The sequence below is a fragment of the Chionomys nivalis genome, chromosome 21, assembly GCF_950005125.1.
Source record: "Chionomys nivalis chromosome 21, mChiNiv1.1, whole genome shotgun sequence".
Taxonomy (NCBI): Eukaryota; Metazoa; Chordata; class Mammalia; order Rodentia; family Cricetidae; genus Chionomys; species Chionomys nivalis.
The window spans coordinates 8,908,283-8,934,217 of NC_080106.1; the positions used below are offsets into that span (position 1 = coordinate 8,908,283).

The 25,935-nt window shown below is 50.6% G+C and overlaps 1 protein-coding gene across 1 annotated transcript; it reads right to left on the minus strand.

Moving 5' to 3' along the window:
* Window positions 1–311: 311 nt before the first annotated feature.
* Window positions 312–22,146, minus strand: Irf8 (interferon regulatory factor 8). Its single transcript, XM_057753724.1, has 9 exons — window positions 22,083–22,146; window positions 18,469–18,643; window positions 14,566–14,749; window positions 11,994–12,082; window positions 10,462–10,567; window positions 9,374–9,421; window positions 3,118–3,498; window positions 2,544–2,659; window positions 312–2,120 (listed from the first exon to the last, which is right to left on the minus strand). The coding sequence occupies exons 2-9, from the start codon at window positions 18,640–18,642 to the stop codon at window positions 1,944–1,946; spliced, it is 1,275 nt and encodes a 424-aa protein (XP_057609707.1). The 5' UTR covers window position 18,643; window positions 22,083–22,146; the 3' UTR covers window positions 312–1,943.
* Between the last annotated feature and the right edge of the window lie 3,789 nt (window positions 22,147–25,935).

Sequence of the window (25,935 nt, forward strand, 5' to 3'; positions counted from 1 at the left end):
TATGCTCCCAGAAAGCTTCACACCAGCCAAGCATGGGCCCCTGCCTCACTTTCCACATCTGTAAGCTGTGACTAACAGGCCTTGTCTCAAAAAAAAAAAAAAAAAAAAAAAAAACTCTTCAAAGTCATAGTGACTCATGCCTATACTCCCCTCACTCAGGAGGCTGGGGCAGGAGGATTGCAATGAGTTCAAAGTCTGGGCTACAGAGTCAGGTCTTGTCTCAATTTTTTTCATCAAAATTTTTTTTTAAATCCTGGAATCTAATAAAAATTATATTCAAGAAAAAGGAACAGACATCACTTTTATGAAAGAGTAATTTACTTTAATAAAGAATAAGATCAATACTTTTTCAATGGATACAAAAATAAATATTTGGATTACAGATTCGTGCGCCAGCACTCACAGAGGCAGGAGGTGACATGTGACACATTGTGACACGTGGCCAGCAGACAGACTGTCCTGGCTTCAAAAGAGATGTCCCTAGCTTTGGCCGAGGGGGAGAAGCAAGCCCTGGGTTCTGTTCGCAGGCGGCACACACTCTGGCGACGATGTCTGTTGAGCTGGCCCACCTCCGCCACCTTCACACAACAGCCATGAAGTTCTCTGCGTTCTCTGGCTTTTCTGGTTGCAAGGCGTGGCCTGCCGAGCCCCTCACTGGCTAGGACTGTCTTCCAAACCCTCATACTTTCCCCCATTTCTCAGAACTGCAGTCAACAGGTAAAGCTTCCCCTGCCCTTCACTGTGGAATGCTGAGCACATTAGGAGGGACCCAGGCTGGTTACAAAGGAGAACAGATCCAGGAGGTCTCTCCTGTCTCCAGACAAGAGTGGAAGGAAGAGGATGCTCCCTACTGCCACACGTGCTTGGCATCAGCACCTGCTGTGCACTGATAGCCAAACTAAATCCTTGGCAGTGGCTCACTCCTACAGGAAATGGCCCTGGAGGCGTTCCTGCAGCCCCACAGCCAGTGATTTAAATTACTTAGATACTAGACTGGACAGCCAGATTGAGGGCACAAACGGGCCTCGGTTACAGAGTCGTGCCCTAAGTTTTCCACCCTGGCTTCTACTCAGCACGCTACAGCTGGGCATTCTGCCCTGTGCTGTGTAGAACATGTACCTTTCTCTGGTATGTGGGTGGGCACCTCTAAGCCTAGAGTGCAATTTGGACATTGCTTTTCACTGGACCTTAGGGCTATATGTGGAGTGGGACAATGGAAGCGATGAGATGCCTATGGACGGGTCCTCTCCACAGTTCCTGGTCCTATCATGCCCCATGCAAACCCCTGCCAGCTGACACAGAGTCATGGGAATTGATGAGCCACAACGAAAATTCATATGAAACCCACAAGCAGTATATACACTCCTATTTATAATCTGCCCTTTACAGGAAAGGTCCAAAGTGATTGACAGAAGGCATGCAATGCAAATATTGTTTAAAAAGTGAAAACAATTTAGATAGAAGACAGAAGTTTCCTGGGAGCACCTCATTACAGAAGCTTTTTGAAAAAAAAAAATGTGTCAACTTACTTTCTCAGCCTTCTGGCCAAAAACTTAAAGAAAAGGGCCGAATAGTAAAAAGATGCATTGTGTACAACCAAGCAGAGGAAGTCACAAATCTCTACCTTCAGTCAGAGGAGGACAAAGATGGCTCTATTGGCAGACTGATTTACTGTCAAAGGGACTCCAACATGCAAAAAGAATAGCCATTAATGGTAAAGGAGAAAACTCATTAAAGAAATGTTTTAATCACAGGGTTCTGGCCACAGCCCCTGCAAGCTTCCAGCATCTGCCTGAGCAGGAGCGTGTCCATGGCTGGGCTTCTTGAGGCCCCACGGGGACACTGCCCACCCTAGTCAGGGGGGTTCACATCCTTCATAATCCTGTCACTCAAAGAATCGTGACACTTGAGTCTCGGGCAAGGTGGAATGCCCGGAGAGAGGCTTAGACGGTGATCTGTTGATTTTCTCTGAAAAAGGGTCTCTGATGTGAGGCACAAATATCTGGAAACATCCGGAAGGTCTGGTCTAGCTGGGGCTCCTCCAGGGCTGGCATCAGGGAGCCAGCACCACAGGTCTTGCCTGCTTCCTCCATCATCTGCCTGGCATACAGCTGCTCCACCTGCAAGGGCCGTGTGCCAAGTCAGAAGAGGGGTGGGAGGAGAATCGGGGCCTTCCTCTGCCACAGTCCTCCGAGCCCCTCAGTGACGAGAAGGGACTGGGCCGGCAGTACTCCTCACATTGCTCAAATAAGGGCTCAAATCGGTCACTTAGCTTAGGGCCACTGGACAGGTGAAGATTTTCTGAAGAGGGAGGAACAGAGGAAGGGAGGAAAGGAGAAGAAGGAAAACACAGACAAAGAGAGCCCCAACTCAGAACACAGAGGAGGCAGGAACTCTTTGCAGTCTGGTTCGCCCACCTCTACCCCAGTCACACAGGTGGAATATTCAGTCCTTGCTGTCTCTATTCACCCTGGGATAAAGTTGATCCAAAATAAACGAGGGTGAGGCTACCTGGGCATGAGACAGAAGCCGCTAACTCTCACCTGCACCAGAATGAGCTTGGAGCGCAAGGGTGCTGTGTCCGGAAACTCCTCCCCGAAGCACAGCACCACCCTGCTGTCGGGAAGGCGACTCTGCGAGGCATAGAACTGCTGCATTTCTGGAAGAACATAGAAATCAGTGAGCCTCTGAGCTATAGTCAGGGTCCGGGGTGGGCTGCAGCACTTGAAAGGGAACCACATGCAGCCCACAAGCTGAGGACTGGACACACAATCATGCCACCTCCCCAGGGACCCTGCCAAGGGCTTGGCTGAGGCCCTGGACTCTGCGTATCTAAGCAGCTCCCAGGCTAGGGAACAACCACGAGCTTCATTAGCTCCACACTCTGGAAAGGAAAGGCTCCAGCTCTAATATCCTGTCTACCCAAGGGAAACTTAGGCAAGGACCCCGGGCTGCTCAGGGAGACCGTGCAGGTCAGGCTTCAAAGGGTTCCCCAGCTACACCATCGCCAAAGCCCTCAATCCCTGAGGAGTGAACTCAGTCCGTGATGCAGGAGGCACAGGGTAGAAGATGGGTGTGAATTCTAAGGCCAGGGCAGCCAGATGACTCGGTACTGACCTCTGAAGAACTGGTTGGTGTCAAAGACCTGCACCACCTCGTCCCGCTCCAGCTTGTTGGGCCTGCCCTTGGACACCACCGCATTGCCGCTGCAGAACACACGGCCCTGGCACAGCCGCTTCACAAACACACCTTTGCGGTTGCTGTGCAGGAGCACACCACGCTCCAGGTGCCCAAACAACTTCCGGGTCACCTGCCTCTGCCGCTCGCTGGGGATGATGTCAGCTGTCGGGAAGCACACCAGCTCCAGGCCATCCGACCCATACAGCTTGGGAAGGCCCGGCTGGCTCAGGGATAGGCGGCAGCCCTCAAGGCAGGTGGTGGTAGCCTGGCCCACATGCTTGCCCCCATAGTAGAAGCTGATCAGCATCTGGGAGAAGGCTGTTGGGGAATGAGAACATAGGGCAGTCAGGGGCCTGGGAAGAGGGGGAGCCCCAGGCCTCCCCTTCCAAGTAGTGTTTGCTTGTGACCCCAGCACCTGAGTGACAGAGAAAGGCCAACTCTGGGGCTGACTGGCCAGCCAGTCTCTCCCACTTGGTAAGATCCAAGCCAGTGGGAGTCCCTGTCTCATAAAATAAGATGGACTGTATCCAAGAGATGATACCTAAGACCGGTCTCTGGCCTACACACACACACACACACACATACAAATATGCATTCATGCACACACACTCATGAACATGCATTCTTGCACACACACACACACACACAAAGATGCATCCATATTCATATGCATCTGCACACACAGGAACACACACATGTGAACATACACACGTGATCTAGGAAGACCTGGGAAATGTACCAAGTTCAAGCCATTGAGGCATTGCCTATGTCATTTCCCATGAAGTGCCCTGTGGCTCTGCTTTCCTTGTCACCCTGGACTCAGTGGCCTTTATTCAAGATGGGAAGACACACCACCTATGAATGTGTGACCATCACAATATCATCTTCGCAACACATGATGACCTGAGATTCCTTGGAACTCGGTGGCGTCTATTCAAGATGGGAAGACACACCACCTATGAAGGTGTGACCATCACAATATCATCTCCCCAATACACGGTGACCTGGGTTTCCCTGGACTCGGGTGGGAAACCTCTGCAAAATCCTGCACACAGCCTGTCCTCCGGGAAGTGCTCTGTCTTGGAGCTACCCAGGGGGGAACTGTGACGGACAGGCTACACCTCCACCACCCCTTCACTGTCACCTCAAGAACTAGAGTGCCATTCAGAGCGAGGACAACTGCTTCACACATGCAAGGTCCTGGGTTACACCCTCAGCACCACAAGTGCAAGCCAATCAGTAAATAGAATTTAAAAGAAAGGCGAGAACTTCAGTTTGGCACCAACAGACCACAATAATCCCAACGATCTAACTTGAGCCATGAGGTTGGAAATTTATCAACGCTGTATTTTGCTTTCGTTGGCTTTGGTTGGCTTCAGCCTCTGGCTTCCTGTATAAGAGGTGTTGCTGGTATCCTCTTACGGGCAAGAGCAGCAGCATTCCAGATAAACTTAGAGTGAAGAGACAAGAAACATACACCGCAGATGGCCCAGCAGGGCCTGAATGACAGCCAGCGTGGAGGCGGGGCTCCAATGCTGGGAGCTAGGCAAACCCTGAGCTACTGTAGGAATAAAGAGCCCAGAGCTAAGGGCTGGAGATGCTCTGTAGCTGCTCTAAACAGAGTTTTCTTTCCACCAACAGCAGCCTGAGGTGTCCTCAGCTTCTCACCAGCCCAGGCTTCCCTCTGGAGCCACAGAAACTGACAGTTCCCCAAACCTATAGTGTCCTGGAGCTGTGCAGTCACCAGCTGCACCGCTGGGCGGGCCTGTGCAAGTAACACACGCCGCTGGGGCCAACACTGCTGTGCATCTGGAACACTCGGACCCTTCCCTAGGGTCTATCTGCTAGAGCGCCCACCGCTGTCCACAGACTCTGTCGTCCCCCGCTGCAGCGACATCGTGTTCTAGAGTCACCTGAGTAAAGTCAGCTATTTGGGTTCAGGTCATCAAGCTCACATTTGGGGAAACTGGGGGCCAAATCAGCCTGGTCAGCAGTTCAGTGATAGTACCAATGCACCTATGCCTCGCTACCTGCACTCCCCACCAGCCAGGTGAGGGCCCTTTGTGTTGGCATCACCAACAAACTGATACATTCCCTCTGCACTCTGGGACAACTGAGGACCTCATTCTGATTGAATGGAGACTCAGCATTGCACCTGCCTCTCACACTGTGCCTTGTGCCCGCACTGTGCCCTGTTCCCACATATGCCTTGTGCCCACACTGTGCCCCGTGCCCACTACATACCCTGTGCTCATGTTAAGCCCACATTGTGATCTTCACCCTGTCATCTCAGAGGAATTTTGGAACCAGAACCCCTCAACACACCCAGGAATAGCAAAATGTCTCAGAGATGTGCCAGCAGGACTGGCTCAGCAACCCCATGCTATAGCATCCTGAGCTTGAAGAAAGGACAGGTAGATGGAGCGTGGGTGCCAAGCTGCCACACCTCACAAGTGACAAGTGCAGACCCAGAGGAGAAGCAGGTGACCGGCGTTCTCCATGCTGTGATGCAAGTTTTCACCCCACCACTGAGATTCTAAGAATCTGGACACGGCCTAAGCCTGCTTTAAATGCATCCGAGGACACTAGCAGCTCGCCCCACATGTGATCCCAGGCCCACCACTAATATCCTAAAATCAGGATCGGCACTATCACCATTAGCATCACCATCATCTCCACCATCAGCACCATCAGCACCACCAGCATCTCCTTCAGCAGGGAATTCCAGCACCACTTCCTCACAACTGTGTGACTTGAGGCAAGTGGCTTCACCCCTCTATCTGCTTTTCATCAACAAGGTAGAGGTGGCAACAGCACCAGCTTTGTAGGGGCTTTTGTGTGACCACATGAGCCAGGGAAACAGGACAAAATACGGTCTACAAATAAGCCTTCTGAGACTGTGCACCACAAACCCTGGTCTGCAGGGATTCTGAGGGGTGCTGAGTCAGGGGCTTTGGGCCCATCCACACACTGGATCCCTGTCGTGTGTTACTGGTCACTGCAACTGTTTTGTAGATGAGGAAGGGAGGCTGAAGAGGCAAAAGTGCAGTGCCTGCCAGTCTAGCTGTTCTGTGGGGGAGCCTAGTCTTGCTCTCCACAGCAGGCTGGCTCTGGCTCACTTTGAAATGCTAAGACATGCCAAAAAGCCTCACTGTTTAATCCATTCATTGAATATACACAGACTGGGAAACAAGCTGGCAGCCTCAAGAGAGTTGGCAGCAGGGTGGCACTGAGATATACTTGGGGGTGGATGGTAAATAAAAAGCGGCGGCTCATGTTCTAGCACTCCAGAGCCCGAGGCAAGAGAGCTGTGAGTTCATAACCACCCCTGGCTACACATTGAGACTGTCTCAGAAAAACAGTTGTTTTAAAAGCCAGACCTCTGAATTTTTCTGATAAATAGGAAGTCCATAGAACACTGGTTACCCACAGAGAGGCAGTTACCATGGGGCAGTCCTCAAGGCCAAGGCTCTCTCCACAGTGTAACATTCTCCCTCATTCCCTGCCATTCCTCCCCACCCATCTCCCTCTCTGTCACCTCCATAGCCCTGGCTGTGGCTTATCTACAGAGGCAGGGTATGTGACCTGGGTTCTGGAAGTGGAGCTCCGAGCAGTGGTGGGGACTCCTTGCTTTTCTCACATCTGCTGAGACAGCTCTACAAGGCTCAAGGACACTTCCTCCTCACAGCCTAACTTTACTGCTCACTCAGTTGGTCACAGGTCTGGGCCAGGCAACGTGGCCCCCAGAATGCATTGGTCAGCAGATTCCCAGGGCCACAGCCAAGACTGACAAGGTCAAAGGCTGAGCCCATTAACCCAGACCTCCTGTGGGGGGTGAAGGGGCCTTGAGAACAGGCAAGGAGGCAAATGCCTCCTGAAACTTGACGGAGGTAGGGTCTCTATCTACAGCCAGGTCTAGAAGGACCCCAACACGCAGGCTGGCACTAGATAAAGCATCATTTCCTTTGTATTTTTCTTACTTGCTGGGCACCCACCTCTGCCCTCATCATGGCCCCCAGGGCATGCTTCTACCTGAGCTCCACTGAGTCTGCCATGAAACCAGACAACCCCTTGGTTCCTGGGAATGTATAGTGATGTCACCAGTCCCACGGCAGGTGGCAGTGAAGATGGGACACCAGGGCAGATCCCTGCTCTGGGGCCTATCAGACTCATCACCCAGGACCTATAAAATAGGAAATAACCTATCTCCATAACCTAGAGGAAGTTGGAGTCATGGGTAGAAAAGGGCCCACAAGAGTGTCAGCCTTAACCCTGGCACCCAAAATTGTACCATAAATACCACCCACCACCATCAGCACCATCACTATCAGAATCATCAGCATGGCTATTATCACCATTATCAGAACTATTAGCTCCAGCACCACCACCATCAGTACCATCAGGACCATTATCACCACCACCATCATCATCAACACCAGCACCACCACCATCACCATCAGCACCATACCCACCATCAGCATCATCAGCAACATCACCACCAACATCATCGGCACCAGTACCACTAGTTTCAGCAGTATTAGCGCCATGTTACCATCAGAAACAACCTCTGTGGGGACAGCTTTTCTCTGGAAATACCTCTTGCCTTAAGAAACTGAACTTTTGCAGTTAGCCTGGCCCTGAAACCAGGTTAATAATTTGCCTTTAAGACCATTCAAAGTTTTGTCGCCATCTGTCTCCCTACTCTGTTCTCTACCCATTTAACATGCCTTTAAGAAAACAATGTAACCAATCTTACTATACCTTGGATTTCCCATGCAATTAGCTTTTAAAACCCAAGCTAAATAGTAGTTTTAATCTTAAATTATGTACTCTCCCATGCCCATGCCAGAATAGTGTGAGTGAGTGTGTGTGTGTGTGTACATGTATGTATGCATGTTTGTATACTATGGTAATCATTTGCTGAAAGCAGCCCATAGATTAAAACCAACCCTAAACAAAACAAATATCCTATAAGTGTTAGAAGCAACATGAGGAGAAAAATTAATAACATATCAGCTGGGCAGTGGTGGCACACACCTTTAATCCCAGAACTCGGATGTCAAAGGCAGGTGAATATCTGTGAGTTTGAGGCCAACCTGGTCTACAAGAGCTAGTTCCAGGACAGGCTCAACAGCTACAGCAAAACCTTTTCTCAAAAGCCCAAAAACAAAAACAAAAATCAATAACATATCAGCTATTCTGGATCAGCAGGGGTCGGCAAAGTAACTTTTTCCCTTATAAAACTCTGCTCAAGATCTCTCTTAAAAAAAAATAATAATTCCCCAGTCTTTTCACACACTATGCTAAATAAACACAGAGCAAAGCACTTTAATAGGGTCAGAGAGACATCAGGCCCACACAACAAAGTAACACTGACCCAAAGACAACAAGACAGTTAGAAGGCACAAGGAGAGAGGTAAAGAATTCAAAGATACAATCTACAACATCAACATTAGCATCTGCACCAGCATCATCACCATCAGTATCATCTGCATCATCATCACCACCAGCATCACTGCATCATCATCACCACCAGCATCACTGCATCATCATCACCACCAACAACACTGCATCATCATCACCAGCATCACTGCATCATCACTATCAGTATCATCTGCATCATCACCATCAGCATCACTGCATCATCATCACTATCAGCATCACTGCATCATCATCACCATCAGTATCATCTGCATCATCATCACCATCAGTATCACTGCATCATCACCATCAGCATCACTGCATCATCATCACCATCAGCATCACTGCATCATCACCATCAGCATCACTGTATCATCATCACCATCAGCATCACTGCATCATCATCACCATCAGCATCACTGCATCATCATCACCATCAGCATCACTGCATCATCACCACCAGTATCATTTGCATCATCATCAGTATCATTTGTATCACCATCAGTATCATCTGCAAAGCAGGCTACATTATCTTCTGCACTGCTGCTTCTGAAGACCCTCTGGACCAACTGTGGCTACCTCAGGAAGATGTTCAGCAAATCTGGGCCACTTGTCTGCTCCCAAAACCACATAGAATAAAGAAGAAAAAACAGTCTTCGAAGCCTATCCCCAGGTCACACTTGTCCATAGAATCTCATGACTCCACCCAGGTCATGAGACTGTTTTCAAACAGAGCCTATGCCATGCCCACCCACCCAGAACACCCTAGTACCTGAATGATGTGTGTCATAGGCAGCATACCCGGTCACCAGTGGCAGGCCTGTAGGCAGAGAATAGAAAGTATAATCCCACCTGGGCTGGTTCTGTGAGCAGGGAGTGACTCAAACGTCCCTGGGGTACGGATGGGACACTAATAATGTTGGTGTTGATGCTGATGGGCAGATCCCACTCTATGTGAGCTCTCAGGCTCACAAACACAGAAACCCACCAGGGCAAAGTGTTTCCTTGGTGCTCTGGGATCCTGTCCTTGTGCCAGAAATCCACAGGACCATGATCCCTTCCTACCACAAGGATCTGGCCCAAATTTCATTGGACTGTACGCAACAACAGGGCTTATCTCACAGGGGAGCCGTCCCAGGCAGCTTTTCCTCTCAACACTGCGTCCCTTGCAAGACACTAACACCCACCGCCTAAAAACCTCATAGGCCTCCAGGGCCAGCTAAGACATCCTGGAAGCTCCTGTCTTAGCAGGAAAGAGGTAAAGGAGGAAACCAACGTGCCTGTGAGCCAAAAAATTTGCTCACACACTATAGCAGGGGCCCCGGTGAACGGCCCTCTAAACATCTACAGCCTGAATGTACCCACCAGATGCTAACAAAAGGGTGAAGCCCTTATTTAACTTTCTAATTCCCCTGGCACCGCTAAGACATGTAACTGCCCATTGTGGTTCCAAGCTATTGCCCTGACTGGGCTCCCTTCTCTCCAGAAGTCCTGGGTCTCTCAGGGTCTGGGAGTGTCCTGATCATCTGAATGGAACAGTGAACTTATGTGAGCTGGGAAGGAGAAGTAGGGTGGCTCAGAGCTGGGGCCTCCCTTGAGTCTTGGGGATGTTGGCAGACTCCTCCTCTCAACTTCCTGGGGGTATGGGAGGAGAGTGGCCATGCATAACCACCTATTATAGACCAAGATACTTGTGCCTTCCTGGGAGCTTGCACCTGGCTAACTCAGCTCATGGCTGTGATTTTTTCACCTATCTGGACTTAGTAACCTTCCACAGGACATAGGGCCTAACAGTGACAAGTACCCCCAACCATAACACGAAGTGCCTAATGGCTGGCAGTGCTGGCCACATACACTCACCTGCATTGGGCTGCTGAACCCACCAGTCAGGAAGGACCTGGCTCCTGCCGGCCTCTGGTGGGGATGGGCTCCTTTTGGTCAGACCCATGTACTCATCCACAGAAGGCTATAGGGCCGGGTGACAGAAAATAACCGTTGAGTCACGGGTCTCCAGCACAGCCCTCCCCAAAGTCCATGTTTGTAAAACCCAATATCATATACACAACGGAAGCCACAAAATCTGTCACCTTTATCTCATGAGACAGAACCTGACCTTCACTTTGCAATTTCTAAGACCCTAGACTAGAAGCCCAGTGGCTGACAGTCTAACCAAGCTTGTCAAGGCTATGAAAAAGCTCACTGATCTTTCGATGCCAGGAGACATGGCCCAGCTCTAGGGCAACCGGTACGGTGACGCTGAATGAATCCTACTGTGCAGTGAGACCCTCACTCAGAGAGTCACATCCAATTACAAGAGGTCCTAAACCTCCTTCACTTGTGACCCTTGTGTGTCATCATATTCATGTAATTGCTTCAGTGAGTTGGCCAAAATATATATATATATACTGAAAACAGGACACAGGACCAAGACCACCTAGAATGTCACAACTGCCATTTGCCAAAAAGCTGGGCTGCACGAGGCAGGTGTTGTTGGCTATCTGCACTATCCCACGGCCAAGCTGCAGGGTGCACAGCCATTGCTAACAACAATCTTGGTTTTGTTTCAGGGACGTCATGGTGCTGGGGATGGAAGGCAGGACTTTGGGCACGTGAGGCAAGCGCTGAGTAGCTGAGATGACAGGTCTGGGTCACCTGTCATCTAAAATGCCCTCCTCTTCCTTTACATGAGCTGAATAGGGTTCTGTTAGCTATGAAAGCCCCACCTTGTGCAGACATTTAAAATACAATAGAGATGCTAAAAAGAGACACACAAAAGGCCATCTGTTTAACTTAAAGAGATCCCATTGCATCTTCAATTATAGGCCACCAACCATGCATGCATCATCAGTGGATTATTTTAAGATCTTGGTTTCGTGTGTGCTGTTAGGAGCTAGACCTTAGGCTTCATGCACCACAGGTGAGCGCTGGGTCACTAGCTAGTCCCCAGTCCAATTAGTGGATCCAAAGGGTCTCAGTCATCCAGTTCCAATGGACATTCAGGAATAAACTTTGTAGGTTAAAAAGCAAGCCATATAGTTACCAAGAGGGCCAATAGGAAGACCAGGAGTGATGGAGAAGGTCATGTTCTATCCTGGAAGCCGGCTGAGAAGCAAGGCTAAGACCACATAGTGACATTTCAAATCTGCTATTCAACATGTTTAAGTAAGCTTGGAGCTTAAGAAAGCTTTGCCAGAGGCTCACAGGAGGAGACAGGACATGCAGGACCTGACCAGGACAGGGAGGCTGGCCTAGGGAGGTCGCCAAGGAGTCATTCACGCTGCCTCCTCAGCTAGAATTGTCACTTTCCTGGAGAGCCTGAGGCACTCAATGCCTATGAGGGGTAAAAGTGATGTCTGTCCCTCCCTGGAAGGTGTTCCGGAGGCCGCACTCACCTCCTTGATTAGCTCATCGATTTCAGAGCGACCACACTCCATCTCCGTGACATCGCTCATGCAGCCTGCAGGTACCACGCCCAGCTTGCCTATGGGAAAGGGGATGAACACCATGACCCAGGGCGGCCAAGCACTGCAACCTTTTATAAAATGCTGAGTTAAGGAAACAGAGGTGGTAAGCGTCCTCCCTGGCTTTGACCAGCAGCTGCTAGAAGGTTTGGGAAAGACTCAACCGTGCCTTCTCATGGCCTGGTCATCTGATCAGCTAAGTCAAAAGAGAGAAGTGGGTGCTGGGGGTTGTACACACGAGGCTTTTAAAGGACAAGGCTCAGACTCTGGTTTCTTCCTCCTATCTGAGCCTTGCCTGGTACGTTTTATACCAGACATTCACTGCCTACATATTGAAGATAAGCTTGCTAGTCTGGATATTTGAAAACATCTAGATATTTACTGGAAAATATCCTGGCAGATGGGGAGCCAGGTAGCAGAAAATCCCTTTGTCCCCTCCAAATATACATGTATGTGTCTGCACACCTCTGCCACATGGCAAAGTCACACCTGTGCCCTGTTTCACAGCCCCCACCTGCCTCCTGGGGGCCCAAAGCTTTATCTGCTGGCATCTGAGCCCAGGTGGCTTCTCGCCCACTTTGCTCCTCTTCCCTGATCAGAATTTGCCTTAGAAGATTAGCATCCATAAGATACAGCATGATCAACAAAGCCCCTCCAGGCTCCCCACTCCCAGGGACCTGTGTAATCTCCCTACCACTTCACCCAATGTAGGGGCTCACTCAGAAGCCACTCCTGGCGCAAGAAGAAAGCGAGAAGATCCCCTGCTCCCCTCCCCCCAGAGAGGCTGGCAAATCACTCAGGTTCATAGTACAGTGTACCAGGACAAATGCTACGCAAATGCTGTGTTCCTCTGCTCAGGAGCCTGCTGCGCCTTCACCCCCAACACTGCAGGTGATGGGGCTCCACCCGTGCTATAAACAAGTCAGGGCCATCTACCAGGTCAAGCCCGGCTGAGCCTGGGGGAGCAGGGCGCTGAGAGAAACTTCCCTATTGCTTCGAATCGTTTTGAAGACACACAGTCTAGAGTTGGGAGTAATTAAGGCTGTTGGACCTTCCAGAGGCTGCGCAGAATGAACCAGGCCCTGGGAGCCATAAGGCTCTTCCAAGGAAGGTTGCTGAATAAGCCTTGCCACGGTCACCTTATTAGGACTCCGAGTCAATGCAACCAGGTATCCATCTGCAGGTGACTAAGCTACAAATGACCAGGTCACACAACACTGCCAACCACGGTGCCACCACCTGCACCCGTCAAGCATCAGTTGGGTCGGCTTCCTCTTTGGGGGATTTTTGTTTTGTTTTGTTTTGCTTTTGAGACAGAGTCTCACTCTGCAGGCCAGGTTGGCTTTCATGCAATCCTTCTACCTTGGCCGCCTGAGTCCTGGGATCATACACACATACCAACACACTTCCTACCCCTAACAGACTAGACATGTCATATTTAGTATTTCATATTCTCCGACAGACTTTGTCACCATGTCAGCTCCCTGGTGGGTGTCAGACAGGTCCGATACCGGCTCTCTGTCTATATGTTTAAGTCCTGATTTTTTACTTTTTAAAAAATTGTATGCCTGATGTTCAATACCTCCCACCAACATGTGAGGACAAACCCAAAATTTATGTCCAGCCCCAAGAATTGTTGCAAGGCTTCAGCTATTAGCAGACTGCCTGTAAGTTTCCAAAGAAGAAGTCACAACTCCACAAGATTCTTTACGCCTGTGTGGAGTGGCTGTGAAAACCAAAGCTTTCAAAGACCCTCACAGACTCACGATGGAGATTAAACAGCTCTGATTCTGCACAGAACACGGGGTTTAAAAGGATTCTGAGGTTAGCACTGAGGTCGACACATTCTGATTGATTAGTGATGTCTCACCAGAGCACAGGCACACACCGTGTGGCAGGTTTCCGCTGCCCCTGCTGTCATCCCTTTACAAGTGCTTTAAGGATTTTACTACTGGAAGGGACCTCAGGAATGATGATATCCCCGACAGCAGTCACACTCTGAGACCATCAGTGAGGTCATTGCTGCTGTCTTGTCTAACTGGAGAACTCTTCACTCAACCTTAGCCCACACTTTCATCGCCCACTAGATAGACCTTCCCCAGCCTCCTCTGTAAACTTCTAGTCAGCAAAAAGGAATTCTGCATCCCATGCTCTGCTACAGCAGACTATTCGGGGGAGGGTACACCAAGCTCCGGGGGCTCTGCTGGGTTCCCGCTCTGACTATGACCCAGAGTGCTCTGAGCCTTGACCCAGGCTACCCTTCCCTGCCTCCATATGGCCACTCCCTCGGCAGGAAGCTGCCACTTGACAGCACATGGCGTGTGAGATCAGCAGATCAGCTCTCTGGGTCTGCTTACAAAAGAGAACAACTTTGTTTAGCTAAAGCAGGCACCCAAACCCTGTGGGTGGCACGCCTGCTCTGTGGAGACCAAAGGCTAATGGGGCAGAAGAGGGAAGGTGAGGGAGGGTCCTGGAAGGCTTCCTGGCCCCAGCGAATAGTTACATTTTTGCTCTTCCTCCGGGACAATTCGGTAAACTTTATATGGCTCAGAAATGTCCAGCTGGGATCGATCAGTCACTTCCTCAAAATCTGGGCTCTTGTTCAAAGCACAGCGTAACCTCGTCTTCCACGTGGCTGGCTCAGCTTTGTCCCCCTCTTTAAACTTCCCTTTAAAAACTGCCCAGGCCTGAAGAAAGAAAGAGAAACACAGTCAACACAGAGGGACACAAACCACAGAGTTCAGCATAAAACCAGGACTGCAAACCCCCTCCTCCCCAAAGACTTTCTTGGCCTTCGACTCTTGTTCAAGGTCAGCACTCCATGGGACTTCAGGGAGACCACTTTGTCTACTGTATCCGAACAAACCAGAGCAACACTCTGCAAAGCCAGAATTTGAACCCATGCCCCCGGCTCCTCACACCCTGGGATACATCTTTGGCAAACTCCTTCTCCAGCTTGAGGTCATGAAGCTTGAAGAGAAAGGTGCGCATGGCTTCACCAGTATGCTCAAAACAAAGACTTTCTGCTTTTTCAGATAAAGCCCTGAGCATGAAAAGGGAACCATGTGAAACAGTTTGAATGTGACCACCGTTCTTTCCTTTTAATAGAAATTTTGTTTTGCATTTTTTGCCTGATCCTGGCCATTTAAAACGCAATGGATTGCTCTCCCTGTTAAATGTCTCTGTTTTTCTTCTGTGTTTTTTTTAATAGCTAATTTTGCTGACCTGTCTAAAGCTTATGATGTAAGCAAATACCAAAAATTCAAAGCAGGGGCTCAGTCAATACAATGCTTGCCATGCAAACATGTTTAAATCCCCAATGCCCACAGAAAAAGCTGGGTATGTGTGTTTGTGATCCCAGCACTGTGGACACAATAACAGAAGGATCCCTAGGGCTCGCTGGCAGCCAATCTAACCTAATCCGTAAGCTTCAGGTTCAGTGAGAGACTTTGTCTAAAGATCTGAGGTAGAAGGTAACAAAGACACCCAACCTGGACCCCTGGCTTCCAAAGTCACACACACCAGGGCACATGCACATCCATGACTCCAGGGAACTCTGAGGTTCAAGGCCAGCGCTCTCTGAACTGTTGATGCCAGATTCTGTATCTCTGCTCGGCGAGAAGCTGGAAGAACATTCCTACCACTGAGCCTGAGTGGCCACTTCCTCTCTGACATAGTTGTTAACCCACTTTTAGAAATATTTTTTAAATAGATGGTTTCCAACTCTGGCCTTTATTGTAAACTGCATTGCTGGCCACTTACTGGTTTGTGGACTGTTGTGAATTCAAAGGCAAAAAAGAACAACTGGCGGACTGTAACAGTGATGTCAGGGTTGTTTGTGATTACTAGAAGGTTCTGCCTCTTTGCCACTGATGCTCAGAGTGGTCCCCACAGTGAGGACCACCCAACACACTGTCTAAAGCATTTTCCAGCAGTACCTCCCCTGGAGATAGCCATCCAGGACATCTGCCACAGAAGTAAAGACCCCTCTCTAAACCACTGAGTGAGCCCATATTCCAACAGCGCCTGAGGAGGCACAGAGGCCACAGCAGCGCTGTAGTCAGTGAATCCATGATGGAACAGTCCTGCCTCAACAGCGCCGCCCTGTTCATTCCTTCATTCGGGGCTCACGCTTCCTCCGCGAGGAAGGCCTGGAGGCTGCTACCATCAAACCAGACTCCACAGTCAGGAAGCATCCTGACAGCAAGGGCCTGCCCTGAGCCTTGCTACATCTGGCCAAAGACCAGCTCTACAGGACTGTCTTGGCTGCCCAGTCTCTCGGGGTCACCCAGCGCTGAAGCTCCAGAGTGGGTCATGCTGGGACTCACTGCTTGGAGTTTTTCTTGGCTGATGTTGTGTTGCACTTTAAAAAGCAACATCAGGAATGTACCTCAGCTGATAAAAGTGCTTGCCATGAGTACATGAAGCCTTGGGTTCAATCCTCAGTACCACATAAACCAGGTATGGTGACCCACACAAGCAATCCGAGCATTCAGGAGGTAGAGGCAGGAGGATCCTGAGTTCAAGATCATCCTCAGCTACATAGCAAACTTGAGATCAGCCTGAACTATGTAAGTCCCAGACTCGAAACAAAATAAAAATTAGCTCCTGTTTCTTCTTCAAGGCTCTCTGTGTATTGGGTGGTGTGGTCGCTAGACCTATGACCAGTAGGGCCCAGGGAATCTCAGCCCTTGCCTGATTGATGTAAGCTCAGAGTCTTTTCATTCTCCATCTGTGGTCTACACAGGAAGCAGGCCCCAAGACAGCACTGGACTCTCTGGGATAATCCCTTTCCCTCCCCCCCAAAAAAGCAGGCATAAACCTTTTCCTTCACAGCCACATTTTTTTTTTTAAAGATTTTAATTGTCTGAGAATAGCAGGTTTCCTACTTCACCAAAAAATCCCTAACATGGCTCTATCTGCCCCAAGTCTCAACACAGGGTCCCTTCAACAGTCAAGAGGAGTTTGGCTGATGATGCAGAGACACTCCACCCCACACAGAACAGCTCAGAAAAGCCTCTCTTTGCTCTGTGTCTCCTGGACTGTCCCCCCTCCCCACCCCCACTCGCCTCCCCATCTGGTGGGCACCCGTTTATCTCCCACCATTCCTGCCGAGATTGTTGTCTCATTTCAGATTGCCACACAGAGCGGCTGCGTAACCAACGGAAACACTGGGAATCTTGCGTATTCTTCTCAATGCTGTTGAAACGGCTTGTTGGCCATGAAGAGCGTTGCATAAGATGCATAAATCTGGGGCTTTATTTCAGGACTCCTGGTTTGCTGAAACAGGGAACTGGCTGAAGAGAGACTTACTGTCTCCTGCAACAAGTGAGACCCCCGGTCCAGCACTCTGCCTTTTCTCTGGAAGAATCATGATGGTTGTCCTGCCAAGACCCTGCACCTCAGGTTAAGTGTCAATGCTCGTCATCACCAGCTCAGTTCGGGTTCTCATTGGAAAGGGGAGACTGTGCCCCAGAGTGCAGCATTCAAGGCAGTTTGGGCAGTCGCAGCCGGCTGGGCTCCCCACTTGATCCCAGTCTTGAGTCAGTTCTGGTCCTCAGCAGTTCAATTTGCCTTCCTCCCCAACCCCAGCTCCCCTGAACACACAGAACTAAAGGCAGTGGTTTCCAGCCTGGGCTCTGGGTCAGGCCACCAAGGCTGCAGCTGTTCACAAAGTAGAAGTCTGAGCTGACCACGACCTGTAGCCCTGAAACTCCCAGAGTGAAATGCAATGCCTAGGGCCTTAGAAGCACCCGCTTTGACTGTGGCAACCCACAGGGGGTCCTGACCCAGCCTGCCTGCAGAGCTGGGCTGGGCTGATCCTTAGGGAGAAACCACCCTACTTCTCAGTACAATAAAGGGTTAAGACCTTGAACCACCTGACCCCAAATGCTGGCTTTATCACACAGGGGCTATGAGACCTGGAGAAGCCACATCTCCTCCCAGCGCCACTGCAGAATGTCAACAGGAATATCACCCGCCACACAGGATGAGGTCAGAAAAAGAGAAGACTAATTCAAGCTGGCTCTCACCCCAGGTGTCTGACCTGCTCTCAGTGGCAGCACTGACTCCTCTCAGAAGGGGAAACAGCAGGGGCAAGGTCAGGACGCCTGCCCCTCAAACCCTGACCCAGAAGCAATGATGGAAGCCTGTCACCCTTTCCGCTGGCCCTGTCGTGCCAAGCAGGAGCCTTCCATAGTACACCGAGCGGAGCCTGGCAGTATGTCAAGGCACGGGGGTGCAGGATGGGTGGGGAAAGCACACTTGACTTCACGGGGGAACACGCTAGAGCCAAGCACTCTTCAGTGTTTCCCTTTAAAAACTGGGTCAATTGTTTAGTCGTCAGGACACTCTAGAGTCAGGGAGAAATCTGAAACCCCCGCGTGGGGATGCAGGTGCCTTTTACCTTGAAGATGGAAGCATCTACTTCCTGATTGTAATCCTGCTTGCCGGCATGCTTCCAAGGGATACGGAACATGGTCTTCTCGTCGCTTTCCCATATCAGCCCCGGGTACAGGCTGCTGTCAATCTGTTCAATCAGCCACTGCCGGAGCCGACGCCCGCCATTCCGGTCACACATCCTTGGAAAGAAACAAATCTCTTACTATAATAAATGCGCCTTTCATGAGTCACGGTGACCCCAGAACGGACAGGAAGATCAGAGATCCACACAAAGGTGCTGGCTTGGGAGAAGTCTGGGTCTGTGCCAAAAGAAAACAGTAGTGCCCCATGACCCTAAACCCAAACGAAAACTGAAAGCCTGCAGGACCCAGAGCTGCCTGTCCGAAGGTGCGCCCCACCCATGGCTCTGGCTGTGTGTCCCAGCTCTCCCTGATCTCCTGTGTTGGAAAGACACTGAGGGCACCTGCAAAGCAGCCGCTCTTAGACGATGCTGTACTTCGCTACGAAATGCCCACCGCTCTGAGAATGAGCCTAACCACTGATACCCGGGGGCTGTTGTCCCTGGCAGACTTTAACCCCGGCACCTCCTGAGAAAGGGGGTACCCTCAAGGGTACCTCTTACAGGTTGTCCTTTCCTCGCTGGCGTGGTAACAGGAATATAGAACAGTACAGGGTCTTATTCCCACTGGGAATGAGTCAGAGCTGAAGTCATATTCCAGTTAGGTGACCTTAAAGACACTTAACCTTGCTGGGGATTCAGTCTGGGTGATGAGCGTAAAGTACCTGCATCAGGGCCTGTGCCCTAGAGGACTCCTCCAGTAACACAGATCCTCAGGGACTCTTATGACCAACCCTAGACGAGAGCAAGGCACGGTACAAAGCCAACTCAGGGGCTCTGTTTCCAGGCCCTACCATCCCCAGACACCTGACGGCATCCTTGGACATTCTCGCCAGGTAAACATTCCCTGCCGTGTGGGGAAAGAGAGCATTTGCGCCCAGAGTCTTGCAGCCAGCGTTTACTAGAACAGCCTGGAAATCCCCAAGGCAGTTGGACAGACGCCCACCCCAAAAAACTAGAACACAGCATTTCTAGCCTTCCAATTAAAATGTGACCTCTTCGGGCAGGAAAGAAGTCATCAGCAGTGAGGAGACATGATATCTCCAAGGACATGATTACGTCCAGAGCCAGCATGGCCCACAAAGCAAAACGGCAGTCAAGAGTGTTGGGAAGAGCTGCACAGGTCAAAAACTCCAGGCCACTGTAGGTGGCAGCGGGAGCAAGAAAGCAGAGTCCTGAGAAGAGGGAGGTGAGATCTCTTCAGGACTGGCTTAGCTTTTCTACCCAACAGCCCCAGTGGCCACCTGTGGGCTTAGAAGTGGGTGAGGGCTGAAGTGAAGATGGTCTCTGGTTCTGTTTTTGTTTTTATTTTTGAAACAGGGTCTCATATCCCAAGCTGCTCTCCAACTCCCTGGGTAGCTGAAGATGACCTTGAACTCCTGATCCTCCTGCCTCCATTCCCCACTTTACAGGGACTAAACCCAGAGTTCGTGTGTGCTAGGCAAGAGCTCTTGCCACCTGAGCCACATCTCAAGAAAAAAACTGCACTTTGGCTGGGAAATCCTGACCTCAGTCAGCAAGAGCTCTTCTCCTTGGGAAGCCATTTGATTCTCAGCCTGAGGACCTTCACCAGAAAAGCAGGGGACGAGGGGATATGTCAAGAAACCCAGAATTCTAAAACCACTGTGTTAACAAATGACGGACCAGAAAGGAAGACCTGAGTAGAGAAATAAAATGCCACCAGATAGCCCCCAAAACAAGTAGGGTGCTAGCTCCCACAGCTTGCTCTAGGGAAGACAGAGGAGACTCTCCTGACTTGATAGTATCTTATGAGGTCTGTGAGGATGAATGTGGGTGGGAGCGGAGTGGAGGGCTCAGGATACAGCAGAGGAACTGGTCTCTAAGGAGATGTCAATCAGAAGCCATCTCAACTTCCCTCCGGAGATGGATTTGTAAACCACAGGCCCTGGCACCTGAGCCCTGAAATCTAAAGAGAATTCACTGGCAGGGCTAGACCTCTTTCCAGAAAAAAAAAAAAAAGAAACAAAGAAACAAAGAGAAAAGCCCAGCACTTTTTCATCAGGGCTCTTCCGATGACCAACACCCCAGAACCATGAAGGACACCTGCCATAGAGGGTGACAGAGAAAAGAACGGGGTTGCTGGAAGGAAAGGTGAATCACAGATCGTGAAAGTTGGGAGGTTAAAAATCCTCTAACCCAGCTTCCTCTTCGCTCAAAAGAGGAGAAACTTGGAGGGACAGCCATCCCCCGGGCACGGCACAAACCATCAGCACTGTCCCCAGCTCCCAGAAGTGATTTTATTCATTCTACAGACAGAAGCTTCAGCTGGGATCTGAATCTCAGCACACGGACAACCCTTTCTATTTCCTCCACAGTCACCTCTGAGGTCCTAGGCAGGCAGAGCCTGACCCCTTTATAACTATGGACAATAATAACTTACAAACACGCTCACATGATCGAAGCTTCCTCTTCTTGATGTTAAGGGAGCATTCCCTCTCTTGGCCCAGTCCTGTCTACAGCTAACCCACAGCCAGAGCACTAAGTCCTGGCCAGGCTTCTCACGCGGCAGTTGAGGCAGAGGCTCGCCCCACACAGATGTCAGCATCTGCACCAGCCATATGTAGCAGGGCTCACCTCACGCCATCTCCTTCCTTCAGCCCTGGGCACCACTCTGGCTACTACAAAGCGGAAATATCCATCACGGCCATTTCTCTGGCGCATGCCCCAAGCTTCCTCTAGCCACTGAATTACTCCCAGATCTTCATGAAGGAGCCTTGCCATAGCTTAAAAGAACAACCTAGAATTGTCATGTGACTGTTCTTAACTTTGACTTTAAAAGAAAAAAGTGGGGGCCATTGGTGGTTCAGCCTGAAATCCTAACTCTCAGGAAGATACGGCAGAAGGATCTCCAGATTTTTCAAACGAACCTGGGCTACAGAGTGAAACCCTGTCTCGAAACAAATAATAACAATAAAAAAAAACAAGCTAGGGGAGAGAATTTTAAAATTCTAGAACATTTATTAGTTTCTACCCCCTGAATCCCGTCCCAGCTGTGGCTATGGAACCCTTCTCACCAGGAGCAGTCTTCCCTACAGCCTGGGGCCAAGCTCACAGCAAACCAGTCCTGGCAGCTGCGACCCACACGGAACAGAACTTTCCTGCCAGGGTCAGCTGGGCTAAGGCGCAGTCAGTCCTGCACCACTGGGCAATCAGACAGCCACTAGTTAGAATCAACGCCTGTCGACCCCTGGGCGAGCCCACGCTTTGGATAGTTCACTCTTGGTAACCGGGCTGCCTGCCGCGCGGAGATTGGCAGGTCTTACATTACAGGGGGTCACTGTTTCTCTTCATCGTGAAGTTGCCCATCAGGCAAATTTTAAGAGGAAAGGCTGGGGGAGAAGGTGGCTGTTGTGGTGATCGCTGTTTTAAGAAGCCGTCAGTCTTCGGGAACAGGCACCTGCTAACGTGCTGTACACTTCGTCTGGGAACGAGTGGGAGAGGCAGCCCCGGCCTGCGCGCCCTCCCCGACCGCGTCCTACCTGCTGCTGATTCCCACGCTGCCCGCGCCTCCGCGACCGGCCGCGGGCTACTGGATTGACGCACGCGCCCCTTTAAGGACTGGGCGGGGGCGAGGGCGGGTCCCACTCGTGCGGAGCGACGGTCGCACGAACCAATGGTGCGCGGCAGGGACGCGGGCACCACCCAGTCAGAGCGTCCCGCTAGGTCCGCGTTCTCTGAAGCGCTGGCCTTTCCGAGAAATCACTTCTGCGAGTCCTGGCGCCCCATTGAGCCCTTTTTCTCCCTTTACCCCGGGGGCGGCGCGGGAGGGGGCTGCCCCAAGGAAGGGTTGGGGGACAGGGGCGTCCTCCCAAGGTCAAGACGGCTGGTAGTGCGCACAGTTTATTCTTGCGGTGTGGCTAAGGTTCCAGGGCGCCCCTGTCTCAAGCACGTGTCCGGGGGCTGCCCTGGGTGTCACCTGCCCGGATTGGGGTTGCAGAGCAAAGGCCGGTCCCAGAGCTGCGTGGTGGACGACAGCTAACTTCCACCGGCCCTGGTGGAAGGATGACCACCTGAAACTGCCCTGGGGGCCCGGGAAACCTCGGGCGTCGCACGCGTTGGGGCTGGGATGCCACCCTGGAAGGCTCCGCAAACATTCTTTGTCTTGTGCCCCAGTGGTGTCAGGAACCGGGCCTGTTCCCAGCCTAAATAGGAAGTGAGGGCGAGGAAAATTAAGTGAGGTAACCGACTTTTACTGCCTACTGCCAATCACTCAGCTGTGGCCACGTTTGCCGGACTCATTCATCTGGGTTTTCAAAGACAGGGAAATGTTGGAATCAGGACAAGGACTTTTAATTGGCCCCCAGATACAAGAAGTACACGGCTAAGTTTCAAATAAATACAAATTCAAGTAAGAATTTTCCAGTCTTCTAATTCTAATTTATCCTAATGAACCTGTTGGTACACCTGAAGGGCACTTGTGAGATATAGATTGTCACTTGTTAATTCTGTGGATCAATACTGTCCAAAAGTCAAGTGGAGTTCCCTGGGGCCAAAGAATTACAAATAAAAACTACTTTTCAAAACTCCAACTCGAGTAGTGTGGGAGTGTTTTAACGTGTTTTCTGTGGTGAAGTCAGAGTCCAGAAATCAGAGACGTTCTGCAAATTCCCACAACAGACCCCCGTATGAATTTTATACTCCCTTCTTTTCCCAAATATGCCCCTTATGAATTTTTGATGCAGATTTTCCCACCTACAAATGTTGTCAGAGGCACAAAACTCAAATGTCCAGCCAGCCTGCCTGCTTCTTAGCTAAAGGTAGAGAGCGCTAAGGGAAACCAGCCCCAGCATGTGGTCCTGGCAGCAGGTGTCACTGCACACTGCAGGACACCAGTCTAGCCTGCCTGACAGCTGTCCCCTGTCCACTGTCCTGAGGCCACGTGTGCTTCAGGAGCGGCTGCCTAGTCTATGCTTGCCAATGTTTTCACAGAAGTCCGACACATATTCCCTGACAGCACAGGTTTCCTCTCGGACCTAAGAGAATCCAAGCCTACAATGGGCACTGACTCGTGGGTGGACACTGGCAGGGTCTTTGCAGGTAGAAGCATGAAAGTGGTGTCTCCAGAGAGCCATGTGTAAAAGTCCTACATGTCAGAGGTGGTCACTCAGGAGGACTGTGGGATCCTGCCTCTCACAGCCTCCAAGGAGACAGAGGGACCTTGGAAGACAGGCATAGGTATATCTCTCTAATGCTGAAGCTAGGTCACAACACCACAGAGAAGAGGCATCTGCCGGGCTTACCTCAGGAAAAGAGCCCCCAAAATGTTCTGAGAGAGGCTATCACCACCTCCCAGCTCCTCAAGGAAGGCAGCTGAACATGTTTTCTAGATCTACAGGGCACACCCTCCCAGTAAGACCTACTCACTGCTGCACACAGGGTACCGGACCTCTTCTGAGGGCCCCTGGTATGAATATTCTCACCAAATCTGTCTCTCTGTCCCTCTCTCTCTCTCTGTCTCTGTCTCTGTCTCTCCCTGTCTCACTCTCTGTCTCACTCTCTTTCTCTCTCTTCCTGTCTCACTCTCTCTCTGTCTCTCTCTTTGTCTATCTGTCTCATTCTCTCTCTGTGTATGTCTCTCTCCGTCTCACTCTCTCTGTCTCACTGTCTCTCTCTCTCTTTCTCTCCCTGTCTCACTCTCTCTGTGTCTCTCCCTGTCTCACTCTGTCTCTGCCTCTCTCTCTCTCAAACACACACACATATGTCCTCTTGTCACCTAAAAGAGTGTCTCCTCCCCACTCACTATCTGTGGCCACTGGACCAAAAACAGGCATTCCCCACCCATAGGTGTCAAAGGGCTATGGTCAGGGTGTCAGTAGGGCCTTCTGAGGACTCCGGGAAGAATCTGTGCCTGGAGGGCCCATCTCCCAGAGGAATTCTTGGCTTCTGGCCTTATTCATCTCCAAAGCAAGCAATAAGCAGACGAGTCCTCCTCATGTCTGATCATGTCCCTGGCTCTTCTCTGCAACCTCTGTGTTCCACGAAGAGCTTTGTGACTGCATTAGGCTCAGCTGGATGATCCAGGGTCATCGCCCTAAAGTCAGCTGACACCAGCCCTTGGCATCATTCCCGTTTCTGTGGATTTTGACTTGGGCATCCTTGAGGGACCATTGTTCTGCCCACCACTCCATCCTCAAGACCCAGCTTCAGGCCTTTTTTCTGTGCCAGCCTTCACAGACCTTAATTTTTAAAACTCAGATTCCAGTGACACTGCCATCTTTAACAAAGCACATTGCACATCTTTTTGTTTATTTTAAATTTGTGTCCATATGGGGGGAGGGGTGCACACACGCTTGTGAGTACAGGTGTCAACAGAGGCCAAAAGAGGGGAGCAGATTCCCAGGAGCTGGAGTTACTAACAGTTGTGAACTGGGAGACATAGGTGCTGGGAACCCCAACAGACTTTAGGTGGTGGAGCAGGCAGATGAGAAAGGCTTTGAAAGAATGCACTTTACTGGGGCTCACACACCATAAATAAAAACAATAAAATATGAGTTGACATTCGGACTGTGGGAGGAGGCAAAGCTGGAGAGGCAGTGTATGGTCTAGAACATCTAAGCCAGAGATGGTAGGGCTTGCCGGGCACCCCAGTGCTCAGGAAGCTAGGGCAAGAGGACCGGAGTTCATGCTCAGCACCCTGAGCATCTGTCTCAAAAAGAAAAAGAAAGGGCTTCTACTCAGAACATTTTTTAAAATTCCTGTGAGTCAATAAGAAAAAGGCAAACTGAGCGTGGCGACAGCTCTGTGGCGGATCCCTTGCTTGACCTGAGCAGGGGCCCTGGGTTCGAGAGCCAGCACCCTGAGAAAACAACTTCCCATGTTAATCAGCGCCTGCCCATTCCTCCACTTCCGGAGGAGAATCCTGTGCTCTGGGAGTTCCCAGAGGCCAGTTCATCTCTGTCTGAACAACCTGGCTCAGCAGTGCCTGGACTGTGGCATATCAGTCACCCTGGCTTTGTTTGCAGAAGAGTCCATGGCCATTGCGTCTGTCTCCTGCTGCAGCTGCTGTGCATCCACGGTTTATCCCTTCCAGCCCAGGCAAGTGTTCAGGATTGTTTTTTCCGAGATTATTTATTTGCATAAAGCTGACCGCCTCTGGGGTCATTAATGACCTCAAAATCTCTTCCTGAGGAGAGGGACACCAAACAAATGCCAATTTTGAGCTGATTCCGCTTACTGGAATATCAGCAGTAAATCGGCTTAACTTACTAAGCCCTGAATGCATAAGGCTTGTCTCCAGCAAGCAAGCAGCCAAAAAGAGAGAGAGTGGAGGAGGGGCAAATAAGGAAAAGAGGGAGAAAGGGACAGCAGGAAAGAGGAAGGGAGGAAGAAAAA